Source organism: Mastacembelus armatus, chromosome 5 (genome assembly GCF_900324485.2).
Source record: "Mastacembelus armatus chromosome 5, fMasArm1.2, whole genome shotgun sequence".
NCBI lineage: Eukaryota > Metazoa > Chordata > Actinopteri > Synbranchiformes > Mastacembelidae > Mastacembelus > Mastacembelus armatus.
The window spans coordinates 19,745,253-19,759,642 of record NC_046637.1 but is presented as its reverse complement, the minus strand read 5'-3'; the positions used below and the strand labels follow the sequence as shown (position 1 = coordinate 19,759,642).

The 14,390-nt window shown below is 40.2% G+C and overlaps 1 protein-coding gene across 3 annotated transcripts in view; it reads right to left on the bottom strand.

The window, feature by feature from the left end:
• Window positions 1–14,390, bottom strand: part of pdzrn3b (PDZ domain containing RING finger 3b) — an 87,600-nt gene that overhangs the window by 11,831 nt on the left and 61,379 nt on the right. Inside the window, exon 1 of one of the 3 annotated variants that reach the window (XM_026307958.1) lies at window positions 5,905–6,074. The exons of the other annotated variants lie outside the window; for them this stretch is intronic. Coding sequence (XP_026163743.1) covers window positions 5,905–5,973 — 69 coding nt within the window. The 5' untranslated portion in view covers window positions 5,974–6,074. Of the gene's footprint in view, window positions 1–5,904; window positions 6,075–14,390 lie in introns of those variants that run through there. 3 annotated transcript variants of the gene reach the window in all.

Below are 14,390 nucleotides of genomic sequence, written 5' to 3'. Positions count from 1 at the left end.
TAATTCATTCTTGTAAAAATAATAGTTGGTTGATGCAAATGAAAAGGACTGTATTATGGAAAAAATATAATTGAAAAAAAAAAAAAAAAGCTACACTTTTCAAGACGAGGTCAGCCCTGAACTGCTGGTGTATCTACACAAAACTGAAACCATCCTATTCATGTTTACTTGTAAAAGGATCAGCGTGACTCATCTGTACAGCAACAACATAACATCTGTGAATCCAGTGTGGCTTGGAAATGTGCTGACTTTTCTATTTCAGCCCCTGAGATTGCAGTGCACTTAGTAAATGTAATAATCTCTGTGTCACTAGCTAACAGTGATACAGTTTGCTTGTTGGTCAAGGGTGTGAGAGGTAAAGGGCTATTTCAAACTGTTTTGCAGTATAAGACATGATGTCTGACAAACTCAACTATAGTGACGCTCAGCCATATCCATGACATCTACAGTACACTGAGTGACATCTGTATGTGTGATACAGGTGGAAAAACCCATAACATATCATATTGTGATATTGATATAATCTATATTGTTGCATACAGTATTACATTTGCTGGAAATTCAATTAAGCTTAAATAAAATAACTCGATGTCTGCTAATTCAATAATTACCCTAAATACCTTAAAAATATGAATGTACTTCATCAAAGATATGCAAATCATGTGAATGCAGAAACAATCAAGAGATTAAAATATTAAAGGTGTAGGTACTGTATTTGGATATAAAGTTTTACCTAATAGGTCTAATATGACTCTTAACTGGCTGGAGGAAAAGTCAACCAATTAGAGCTTTATGAGCAGGATTGCGATTAGGGATGTCATATATTTCTATATAGCTAGCTAACTATAAAGCTATGTCTATGAAAAAACAGCAATGAAAAAAAAAAAACAGTAAAAAGTGTGATCACATGATTCTAATTGATTATGACAAAACTGAGAAAAAAAAAAATCGCAGTAAATATCGCCATACAGTCTGTGGTTTATTTCTATAGACAGTATTACTTGTGATTACTGCAATTATTTCAGCAAAAATAACTTAAGTGTTTTATGATTTTATGAGCTGAGAAAATGTTTCTCTTGCCTGGTATTTATGAAACACATATCATGTTTCCACATGCTACCAAAGCTAATTCACGGCTCAGTTTTCTCCTGATGTGGCTGTGATCCCTCTCTGTCATTTGCTCTGGACTGACAGTACATACATGGGCTCCTGTGAATACTCCCCTGAGGCAGCAAGCCACCTGCTCCAGTGTATAACAGATGTGACGGCACACCAGGGCTGATCTTAGCTGTTATTAAAAACACACAGTGTCAGGCTCTGGTGGCCATGTTCAGTGCTGGTTATCCCTGTTTTGTCTCTGTACGTCGTGTGTGTCAAGCCTCATTACAGGGGACTGGGGGCCGAGCGGGCCAGACTGAATCTCAGTAGGTTCCCTTTCTTTTTCTAACTGCTTTGATGATGGGTGTTCAGGAGAGTGAGGAGCTGTCTTGTACAAATATTTTCATCTCATTTTTCTGTCTGTCTGGTCCAGAAGATGTCATACCGAGACCATCTGGTCCTATGACAACATGGCTTCTTGAGATGAGCGTGGCATCTTTGCAGCCTTCAATCAGAAATATGGCTAATTAGATGCTGGCTTCAGAGGGGAAATGTTCCAGCCAGCTCATTTGTAAACTCCTTTTGCTCAGCAGATCAATCACGTTAGGTTTGAGATGCTGCTCCTCTGCAGGAGGAACAGAGAGGGAAAACTAAGAAAGTGAGAGATTTAGTCCAGATCACGTCAGTGTGGATCAGAGCCTCAATAGCCAGCATGTGCTGAGGCTCTAATTAAGCTCTGGGTCTTGCAAGAGCCACAGCACGGCGCCAAATCCATTACAGAGTGCTTCTGGAGAGATTAAGACTCCTAGGACTGTCAAACAGAGTTTCCAAGGCCTCTACCTTAAAGTCCCTGACAAAAGCAGCTGAGCTTACATCTCCACATGGGGTTTACCTTTAGCTTTGAAGAAAGGATGAGGGGTTCACTGCTGTCAAAATGGTCAAGTTTAAAAAGGAGCACTAAGCTCAGGCCTTTAATGATCATAACAGGACAAGAAAACACTTATCTGAAATGCTGTGATGGCTGTATTTAATACACCTTAACAATATTTGATGATGCTTTGACAGTTGTTGCAGTAAACAAGGTTATGAAGTGCATTGAAATTCCTTTGAGAAAATATAGTATGCTGATAAAGCTTTTAATTCAATCTACACTGTGCTAAACCTAATAAAGCAAGTGTTTCTAACCCTGCCAGGACTGATTAAATGCTTGAAGGACCTATCTAAAACAGTGCAAAACCATATTATCATACTTCCAATGTGGGAGTTAGAGCTAAGGTGTTTAATGAATTGGAAAGATTTCAAATGTTTGTGGATTATTAAGGCCTCAGAGAAATGACAGGGAGAGCAGAGTGGGCGCTCTGCCCAGTTCTCTGATCAATAGTATCTGCCTGTACTATCAGTAAAGAAAAATAAAACCTCCCAGAATCTTTCCAGAGGTACAAGCTCAGGAAATACTCACTACTGAAGCATGAACAGCCACAGAGGCAAGTTTTCTAAGTCTGAAGTCTGTCAGAAAAACTGGTGAGAGATGACAAAGTGACAAAGTGACAAAGTGAATGGAACTTCTAGTTGAAACACCGACTTATATAGAGACACTGATGAAGAAACTGTAGATCTGTGGTTAATACATGATCTGCTCATTAAAGTCAGAATACTAACACAGTTCAGTAGAGCAATGCATCTATGGCTGACAAGTCCTTAGAATAATCTGCAGCACTCATATACAGTACAAATGGTGAATGCAGGCATGGCTAGTCATGCAAAAAAAAAACAAAACAAAACAAAACAAAAAAAACCAAACATCTGAACTTGAACTAATGCTAGTAGTAGTAGTTAAAGGCTAGGATTGCACATTCTAGTAGGATGTGTAATGATTAAGTCTGCAAAGTGTCAAATGGCTGGGCTGGCTGCTTTTGGGCTGGAATGTGTGATGTCTTAAATTGATCATTGTGGTTTAATTAAACACAAGCAATGAAAAACTTAGCATTTCTCATTATGCTGGGTAAATACACAAACTATTTAACTCCTAGTTGTATTATTACTGTAATTCAGTTACTGTCTGGATTAAAGGAAGCTAACGATATATGCAAGGTGCTGCCTGGGAACTGATGAAGATTTTTCTTTCGAAGTTTCAAGCATCAGGTCGACTGAGAAAGTTATCAAATGCCGTCAAATAAAGTGACTTTCATACCGTCACATCAGAGAAATTCAAACAAAGTCTATAGACCTTATTCTGACAGTGCGACTCCAGTACAAGTCACCATGCACTTCTTTGTTTCTTGCATGTGGCGGTACATGCAGAAATCTTGGTTGTCAATTGGGTGGTTGAATGTTGCTTTGCTTTTTATTTCACAGACAGAAAAATATAGCCGCTTGGTTGATTAATCTATAACTTACAAATCACTCAAATGCCTATGTGTCTTTTCATTTGTAGCTACTCTTCCTCTGTTTTATGTAAGTATAATCTAAATATACTTGGATTGTGGCTTGTTAGTAAGAAAAATCAGGACATTTTATTTTATGTGACATTTTATCAATACCAACTTAATCAAGTAACTGAAAACAATTAACCCACAGATTAACTGATAATGAGTGAAAAGAAGAAAAGGAAAAAGTGACACATTTCTACCATGACTGTCACCAACCGTATGAGACAAAATATAAGAAGAGAAGGAGATTCCTCTTTGTTCGTTCATGGTGCAGCACATATCATCTGTGCCGCGTCTGCTTGTCAGGTGGGGGCAGCAAAATGACAAAACGACTTATGATGTTAAAAATCTGCACAGACTTTCTTCACAGTGGAAGATAGAGTAACTGACAGTTGTACGACAAAACCAAAGGAGGTAAAGGACCTGCCAATCCAGAACAACTGACAGACGAGATGACACTGTGACCACAGAAGAGGCAGAACAAAAGAGGCGCCAGTCCTGCACCAGTCCACACACAATGTTTTTTAGACAAGTGGAGGGCTTTCTGACCCTAATATTAGCACCCATAATCCATTTATTATGCCACTGAATAACACCGATCTTTTGTTTGAGACAAGCCAAAACCTTTTAGTCCCTTTCTTTTCTAAGCAGACTTGATCAAAGCTGAACTATTTGCAGGCAGAATGTCAGACTCCTCCTGTTTTCTGCCCCAGACAGGAGGGAGCTGTTTTTTAGGGGAGAATAATGAGCAAGGATCCACAGAGAGCTTGATCATTACGTTCATTTAAATCAGCCACTTGCCACTCGGCACCCTGTGCAGTAAATGGAGTTGTAATTTGGTGTGATAGGTGGATAACACTTGGCCGGGTTACATTATGGATGAAAAGATGGAAGAAAAAAAAAAAACAAAAAAAACCAAAACACAGATTTGAGCATGTTTCATAAAGCAGTCCTCAAAGACGTGCAAAGCAGTCTGTCAAAGACGTTCGCTGCCTGCTGTCAGACAGGTCAGCGTTTTCACTCATTAGACCAGACTGGCACTTGAATCCGAATGCTCTCAGATGAATAAACCAACACTGAGTGTGCTGCCTCAATTAAAGTTGACACCGCAGCAAAGTCTGGAAAGAACAGAGAATGATAACATGCTGTAGGTTTTGCTCTGGGCCACCACATGCGAGTTACAAAGTAAATGATATACAAACATTTTCTTCACATGGGGAATGCATAATGATTCATCCAGCAAGCTAGATATTATTCTGACTTCAGTTTTAAACATCTTCCTTTCTTGTGCTACAATTTACATTGATTAAGGAATTTGAGAGCAAGCTTTGATTCGAAAAAAACCTTTGGGAAAATTTGCCAAAGCACAAATTTCACTTTCATCATCTTCCAAATGAGTCAATAAACAAAAAAAAAAAAAAAACAAAAAAACTTCATATTCAACCAGGTTTACAGCAAATAAATTCAAACACTCCACACTGAGTGTAGTTTCAAAATCACTGATTGAGTGGGGCAATGAATGGTTATTTTGATTGTTGACTAATCTGTCACTTTTTCTAATTATAACATGATGAAGAATCTTCCAAAGTCTAAGCTGAAGTCTCTGGTTTGTTTTCTCTGAACAGTCCAAAACCCATAGATATTTCTATTGACAAACAAACAATGGAATGAAGTAAATCTTCATATTTAAGAGGCTAGATATTGCAATTTTCTATCATTTTTCTTTGTTGTATGTTGATTCATTTTTATTTGAACAGTAAATCAGGTAGTTGTTGCAGCACTTCATCACAACCGTATCAAAGTGCTGTTTAAAACTGCAAAAAAAGAAGAAGGACCAACCTTGTTCTGGGTTCTCATGTGAAAACATTCTCCCAGTATGTTAATGGGGCATCTATAATGCGCCTGCTTTATTTTCTTTTGTGGAAAAAATGTGCAAAACAAGCAGTGGAGTGTTAAATATAAACTTTAGTGAAAGTCAAACAGGGGTTAAAGCTTGGAAAGCTCAAACTCAGCATTCAGTTGACAATGAGGAGGTGGGCAGGGATCGGCACACACTAGCAGACGCATTGAGAGAGCTGTCACCTCTTCATCACCCCCTCCTTTAAGCACAGCGCGCCACCTCTCGCTGACCCCTGCACTCAGAGTTCAGGCTGCTCAGCTGCAGGAGCCGGCAACAGCTCCACTCCACTCAACTTTACTCTACTCCCACTCAGCCACTGACCCCAGAGACACGAGCGGCGCAAAATTCCAACTACACTTCAAGTAAGTAAACAGTGAAATACGAAAATCGACTCTGGCTGTGGCACAGTACAATAAGACAAACTAAAATGTATATAAGTGATTCTCAAAAATTCTTCCTGAGGCATGGTTACGGTACCTGGCAGACTTCATAGAGTAGTTTATATTGCTCCTCAGGCTTCTTCAGGGTACAGAGGCTGCATCCCATGGTGGAGGAGATCACACCATCCAGACTCTCCCTCAAGCCACTCAGGAGGGCAAAGAGAAGAAGCAGATGTCTTCTTTTCCCTTCTTCTGTCTAAACTGACTTCCTCTGCCCACTCTCTGTCTTCTACCACAGCCGCAAAATTACTTTGCCTTACAGGATTGACTTCCCCCCAGCTTGTGGCTGTATCTCTCTGTTCAGCCTGGTCTATCTCTCTCTCTCTCTCTCTCTCTCTAACTCTCTCTCTCTTCACACACACACACATACACACAGTGCCCCCCACCTCCTCGCCTCACATGCTCCCTCCCTCTCAAAGCTCTCCAGCCTTCTGCTGAGCTCATAGGGTCTAGTGCAAGGGCTCAACTATATACACCCCCTCATGTTTATTAAGCAGCCACTCATTGATTATTCATGAAGGGGGGCTAACTCATGAATGGGGTAGGCTGACATTAATTACTAAGCAGCATTTGAACTATTGTGCAGAATCATGTTGAGAGAGAGATATGTACTAATATAGTTTTCTCAAGGGGCCCAGGAGGCAAGTTTGTTAACAGTTCCAGATTTTACATTTTGAAATCCAATCCCATATGCATGCCTAGATATATGTATTCATCAGACCAGACTAAGCACTAAATAGTATTATTTGTGTAACTAATTGTGCAACTTTGATACAAAATACTAAATAAATTTTGAGTCCCAGTAAAATGTACACTTTTTGACTTCTGGGATATTAATCCAGCAGAAAGAGACACTGGGCATTCTTGCTCATGCTCATGTATTTTTCTCCAAACACACAGGCCCAAAGCCAGTGAAAACAAATAAAGCAGATAAATATTTATGCTGGCCCTCTCCGGTGCAGGCAGACAAACATTACCCAGCAGAGTAACTTATGTCTAGCACAGGTCTCTGGCTCCCTAGTCATGCTCGCTGCAGACAGTGTGGTAAGGCTCAGTAAGTTAGATCTGTCCTGCTGTTTGCTCCGATGTCATGCAGCAAAGATAAATGTTCATTATGAGCAACAAAGTGGACAATCATTGTTGTTGTTGGTTACTGTTTGGTTTGTAGGTGTTAAAGATGGAAATCGTTACATTCCCACAGGAGGGGGATGTGATTAAGTGGTAACATCACTGCAATCTGAGTGTAGACTGTTACTATCTGAAATATAAAGGATTACTTCAATTTAGTCCATGTGTCCAAGCCTGGATAGATTTCATGACAGGGGAAGTGTGTGTGTGTGTGTGAGTTTTTTTGGGGGGGTGGGAGGGCCTTCTGGGAAAAACCCTGTCTGCTGGTGATACTAGTGGTATTTCCTCCTGCTATATGTACCCACTGATCCCTATCTATCAGCATTTCCACAGGTCCGGACAGATGCATTCTTTGCAAGGCTCGAAGGCTTACAGTCAAATGCCACACAAATTTTTTGCAAATTCAAATGTCACAGAAAACAAAAAAAATGTAAAGCCTGAAAACTACAAAAAAACATCCAAATCAAGTATATTTTGCCTTTTTTTTAAAACTGTATAGCTGAAAACAAAAAAAAAATGCACCTTGTAATGAATATGTTTATTGTATCATAACGCAATGGCCTTGCATCAACAATGGGGACCTTGTTTCATACATCTGTGTGACAGCATTTGCAGCACATTGAGAGGTTTTGGTGTTTGGAGTCATACCTCACAATTTTTGGCAACAAACATTGCTACATTATTTGGTTCTATGCTGTACCAACAATTTGCATAACATAATTGGCAAAAATCTCTCTGGTGTTTGGTATTTTATTATCAGAATTCACTATTTGAATTCAGCTTCTCTAATATTTATTTATATAGAAACACTTGAATGTGAACTTGACAAATGAGACAACACTGTTCCGTTTAATCTCTGTATTCTCTTAATCGAATGTTGTTCTTTTTTCCCATAACCTTAATTACACAGAATACTGTGTATACAGTGTTGGTGTGTGCTGTGTGTACTGTTGGTATTGATAAAAAAAAAAAAGGATCTTAAAACAAAATCCTTGAGGCAGAAGAAGTGATGGTGACAAAATATTGCCTGGGGCAAATTGTGAAGGTATCTTCGTGAACTTAACAATCACTCATAATTACTGCAGTCTTTGCTTGCCTGGGTGCAAGGCTCTCACTTTCATCCAGTGTAGCATGGAAACTAATTCTACTCTCACGTTAGCTGTACTGTTTTGTGCCGGGGGCTGGGATCAGTGGAGAGTTTTAGCTGCCGCTCTTTCCTGGTTAATCTTTCCTTCACATTGAGATTATCCCATTCACAAAGTCAGAGACGGCGCTCTGATACGAACAACTGCACCAAAGGTTATGTCAGCTTTAAAAGAAAAATATGCATATTAATGAATAAAAAGCAGCAGTTGAATATTGGGGTAGGGAAGTCAAGTGAGGATCTGTTCAAACACAAAGAGCAAGTGAAGTGTCTGCACACTGTCTCTCGTTATGTTCAGAGATTTAATTTTATATGTGCTGACTAAATTTCTTGCTCTGGCTAGCAACAAACCCTTTCTCCTCACACCCTGTGGCATGGTTTGATCTGTAGGCTCAGCAGAGAAACACACACTTCAGCTTTTATTCATTACTTGTCTACATGATGATGTAGTATCAGAGATTCGTATCTCAGGGGGAGTTAGACCAAATAATAATAATGTGTGGTTTGTTATAATAAGCATCAGCATTTGTTTTTTTAAATAGAAACTAGAGGACTAGAGGTTACCATATCCAGTTCAATTAGCAATGTGGTGCTTGGGTTCGGTGCATCTGATCTATGCTTGATTGGATAATTCATATTCATACAGGCTGTCTGGTGTTGTGTTGGTGTCCCACTGGGCCCTGTTTAAGAGTCGTAGCTTTAACTGGAGCCACAGTGGGATCAGGTTATGATCTCTGTGGTGTATGTCATACCCGTGTAGCTTACAACTCAAACATACTGTCTACCTGCACTCTGAGCATGCTCACGCTCCTCACATTTAAAATGGACAATTTTACCTGAAGAACATGGCATGAAGAAACAAAGCTTTTAGTGAGGTAGGCTGACATGAATTACAATTTTCTTCATTTCTTTGATGACTTGACAGTTTACTCCAAAAATGTCAGAAAACAACAGTGACAATAACTGTCACGATTTGCTACAGCAGTAATCACTTCATACCTCGTTTTGTCAAAAATCCCACAAAAACAAATCTACAATGCTACAGACAAGAGCACAGCATTCTCACATTTGAGACGCCGCAATTAGGGACTGGTGGGAATCTATAATCGATTATTTATTAAAGGAACAGTCTGATACTTTGGGAAATAAGCTTTCTTGCTTTCCTGCCGAGAGGAAGATGAGAAGATCAATACCACTCCTGTGTAGTAAATATGTAGCTGGAGCCGGTGGATTGTTAGACTGGAAATTGGAAAACAGCTAGTCTGGCTCTGTGCAAAAAACAAACCAAATCTGCCTACCAGCAATCTGTCCTAAAATGGGAGCATAGACTCAACAAGGGTTATGAGCCAGACTGGAACATTACATTTTAAATGGGTTATTATTATTATTGTTGTTGTGTAAAACTATTCCTTTAACGATCTGAAATTCTAACAAAAGAATAATCGCACACGCATAACCCTCACTGTCTTCAGTCCATAGGATGGCATCGCTGCAGAGACATTGGAATGAGTCTGTCCTCAACTATTCAGTCTGGCATATGGAAAAATGCCAAGCCATTTATCTCTACATCGTAGGAAGTGATCTCAGTGATCAGAGTGAGGAGAGGATTTAATAAAAGGAGGACTTAACAGGGTGTGGAAATAACGACTGCAGAAGGTGACAATGTGGCAATGTGAAGAAACAGGACACTGATGGCTGAAAGTGATAACAAGGAGAAAGGTATGATGTCCAGGTCCTCTCACACTAACCAGATGGCAGGGTGAGGAAATAGGGGTGATGAAGAACGATAGAGTGGCTGGGAAAACTAAATTGGCCACATGTTGCATAAATACATGAAGAGAATATTCCAGTGTTGGTGGTCTGCTGTATAGCATGTCACCATTCTCTGCTACAGCAGACTGGATTAACATCATTATCCATCATGCAACTTGAGGTCATAAGAAGTGTTAAAGACGCCATGGGTATTTTTCTTGCAAAATAACTTGATCATCAAAAATGCATTGTGGGTATAGCAAGGGGTCTAACAAACATTTGGCATTTCCTTCCTCATAAAACATTGGCAAACTGGCAAAACCCAGTGCTTGTGCTGGGGAATCTATAGACTGGGAGGTGTTTACCAGGCATGGAGGGTCTTAAAAATAATGCTTAAGAAAAGCTATTAAACAGTTTTATAGTAGTAGAGTTGTAGATATCTTAACCTCTGCTACTTTTATCTTCAAATCTGTGCCTTGCAACTTTACTAACTTAATGGAATATCAAGATATCATGTACTTCACTAATATAAAAGGGTATACATTAATTTTTACTCTGAGACGCAAATTTTGTTAGACAGCAGTCAACAGGTTTTGCCCACCATAGACAGAGATTAAAGGGCCTACACTGGCTTTATTTTGGCGATTGCTTGGGACCCCTTCCATTTGGCTCTGACTTGAGCCCTCCTATCCGCTCTCTAATCTGGAGAGGATATGAGAAGAGAGGAGGAGGGAGCTACAATGCCAGTGTGATAATGGATATGCCAAATGAGCAAACAGGGGTGGCAAAAGGGAGTGAGAGCTAACACGCGGGATGTTAAAATAAGGTGTGAAGAAGACCCACACACAAGGGACGGAGAGACAGACAGAACCCGCAGGGGAGGGAATGGGGCAGAAACTGAAACTAAATGTGTGGAGGAGTTTAATGAGTCTCCAGTTCCTCTCAACTGTACCGCTGGGACCTCAGAGCATGAGGATCAGTGTGTACATGGGCACGAGTGTGTGGGTGTGTATCCACCTCTGAAACACTGGGCTGTGCATAATTTATCAGACAGCTGTCAGCTTTGTACTCCTATTTACTCTGTGAGCCAGATCCCGTGCCAACAGGGACCTCAGCCAGCAGGAATGACAGCCACCAAAACAGTTTAATTGGAGACTCAGACAACTAATGATGCCATCACTATCACTTCAGTGTAATTATTTTAAGTATGGGGAGATGTTTAACAAGACTGATACGCAAAGGTCTTATAATATGTATGAAACTGAATATTATGGGATAGTTTTGGTTCTTTTTGATAATAGAATATGTAAATGTTGAAAACTGCTTCCTTCTTTCAAGCTCCTTGATGCTGTTGCCCATTATCAACAACCTGGCAGTAAAATGCACATAATTTTGCTCTGGGCTGTATAAGATCCCCTTTATTTTTTGGGGCTTTTTGGGAAAAAAAAAATACATTCAGGCATTTTATCTGGTGGTTCACACAAAAGCATTGATCAGTTTTTCTGTGTATTCACCAAAGTGGGACATCTGTCCATCTGTCTATCTGTCCACCGGAGGAAAGATTCACCACTTTCCCCAAAGAAATGTCATCAAGCTCTCCGCAAAAACAAACATCACTTGTTGTGAGTGACAGCTTTCTGCATTAACTAGTATCAGTGCCAAATGGATATAGGCATGGGCAGCATGGTGTCATTGAAGTAGAATTGGTGAGAATAGATAGCACTGCAATGATTTTCTTGGCCTGGTCCCTGGCCAAATGCCCTAGAACCTACCACAACCTATGAGAGACCTGCATTTAGCTTCATAATAGGGCTAGTAAAATTACCAACTAACCTTTGCTACTATAAAAATGTCTCCACCACTGTGTGATTGCCAGGTATAATAAAATACTATTTACAGCTAATTATCCAAATGCCATGACATTCCTGCAGAAGGTAACTCACGGCACTTGTCAACACAGTTATTAGGTGGGATATTAAAAGGAGTTCATATTTCATCTCTTCTGTACTGAGAGCAAAGTTTGACGACGAGACTGCACTCTGAGGCTCAGTGCAGGGCTCTGCCAAGACTGAAGTCCACACAGAGTTCCTGTCACCAGCTAATTCCCCAAACCTTCATCACTCCTGGCTGCTCCAGCATGTAGTCAGCCAAAGCCACCACAAAAAAGCCTCCAGTTACACTGGGTGCAGAAGCATGGGTGCACACATTGCTGATAAGCAAAGCTGGGAACTTACAAAGTCAAACGGTGACAAAGATAACTTGAACAAAGGAAGTGACATGTTTAAAGTTTGGGGTTGACAGCCTTTAATATATAAAGATTTTTTTAAGAATTTTTACAGCATTACGTTTGTATTTGTGCATTTGTCAGTTGTCAGACTTATTGTCCTTGAGCAAAACACTAGACTCGATTAGTCCAGTGTCTTGCGTGGTGTGTACAGTAGCTTGCTGCCATTGATGTGCAAGAATGGGAAGAATTAGAGGAGAATTGCAAAATGCTTTAGATATAGTCACACAAGTTCAGTCTATTTCCATTAACATGAACTCGATATCAACATTTACCATGAACACCTGAGCAGGACACTTTCTGTTGTGCTAAATCTTTTGGGTTGTCAGATTTGGGCATGTGTTAGGAAGAGAATGGTGAGTGAGAGCTGATGTCACACTTTGCTTATACAGAAATGAGACAGTGATGAAATGTGATTGGGCAAATCGGGCGTCATCACGTAGTTTTGAACTTTGCCCTCCATCTTTTTGATACATAAAATACACTTTGAACCGCCTATGCCAAGAAAAGAAAAAGCTGACCAATGCCAGGCAAGAGTATTCATCCAGATGGTTACTGTCATCACCATCCTGGCAACAGGACACAAGGTGAGTCTGTTCCCTGTGGGCTTAGAAAGCAGAATGTTCTCATTTGGGATAGACATAAACATGCTCATGTCAACACTCAGGGGCAGCAACTTAAATACAACAACCTGGCAGCTGTAGTTTGTACATCATCTGATCCCACCTAAAGCCAAATGTGTTTATATGTTTTTGCAGGGCAAAAACCAGATGTATTAGTGGTCGTAATGGAGTGCCTCACAGTGACGTCAGTCAGTAAGGACACGCAGCCTGCAGAGACTTTCAAAGGATCAGAGTTTCAGATGCTCTTTGACAATACAACAACACTTTGTTTGCATACTGCACACTGAACCCTTAAGACTTTTGACCTACTTTTAACTTTTTTTTCCCCCTTTTTCTAGGATTTCAGTTTGTTGTTTTATTGTTTGCTCTCCTGTGATGTTGTTTCATTTATTTTTCTGTATTAGTTTGCCAAGTGCACATACTTTCCCCATACAACAACCTTGCTTCTGCAGCTGTTACTGACAGCACTGCTTACACTGCAGAAGGAGTCTGAAACATGTCATGGCCTCCTGAGCAGGGCCGAAAAGAGGAAAGAAGGACTATGTCAACTTGTTTGACTGGGTGGGGTAAAGAGTGAGTTATGACCAATGTTCCATGTTCAGCCCTCATCTCATTACATTACAGTGAAAGGCTGAGTGAAAGCTGAGGTCACTTAAAGGCAAGTGACTGACATGTCAGTTGACATCACTCCAATGTCTCCATACCCAGATGGACAGCCAGTTTAACTGGCCAAAGTCAGCTGTGATAAATGAGCCCAGTGTCATGGAGGAGCAATTATCATTTTTACACACAGGCAAGTCTCCAGCACTCAACAGGAAATTTGATGAAATTGTTAGCAATGCTAACTAGATGTCTTGACCAGTCAGTAAATCTTTTTAGTACATGACCCCTATCCCATTAGTCAGGCTGAAGCAGTGACCTCAGAGGCCTTATGGGCAGTAGAGGCCGATTCACAGCCTCACTGTTGTTTTTGCTGAGCCAATGAACAATTTCAAAGCAAGATCTTCAGACCTCCTCCTCGGATGTGTCAGGCTTCAGTGACTGCCAGGTGACACTTTCACTGATAGTTACCACGTCACTTCTCTGAATATGACTCCATATATAGAGGTAATAGTACACAGGGAAGATGTAAGAGCTTTTAGCCACAATTCTTCATGTTGTGCTGGCATAGAAAGATGGTTGAACCCATTTTATTTCTGGGCTTTAGACACTCTGAGGCTCAGTGCAGGTCTACGTTAATATATTACCTCTCTTGACAAAAAAGGTAATAAGGTAAATCAGAATATTAGATGCCTCCAACATTGACACTGTGGCTTAGATGAACACTGTCTCTTTAACCAGTCGAGGATATTTAAGAGGTGTGAAATGACAAGTTGTGCACTGAATATCATCATTAACCAAGAAATCCCACAGGAAACCTCAGACAATCTGGTTTGATGATGAAGGCTGACCTTTTGGATTAGACAGTCTACAAGTTTCATTTTCTCTATCAATGGCACTTTTGAAAGTTACAATGTCTTTGAGCAACACATTTAGCACTAATATGGTGAATTTAGCTTTTTTCTTTAATCTATCCCCATATCCCCAGGGCT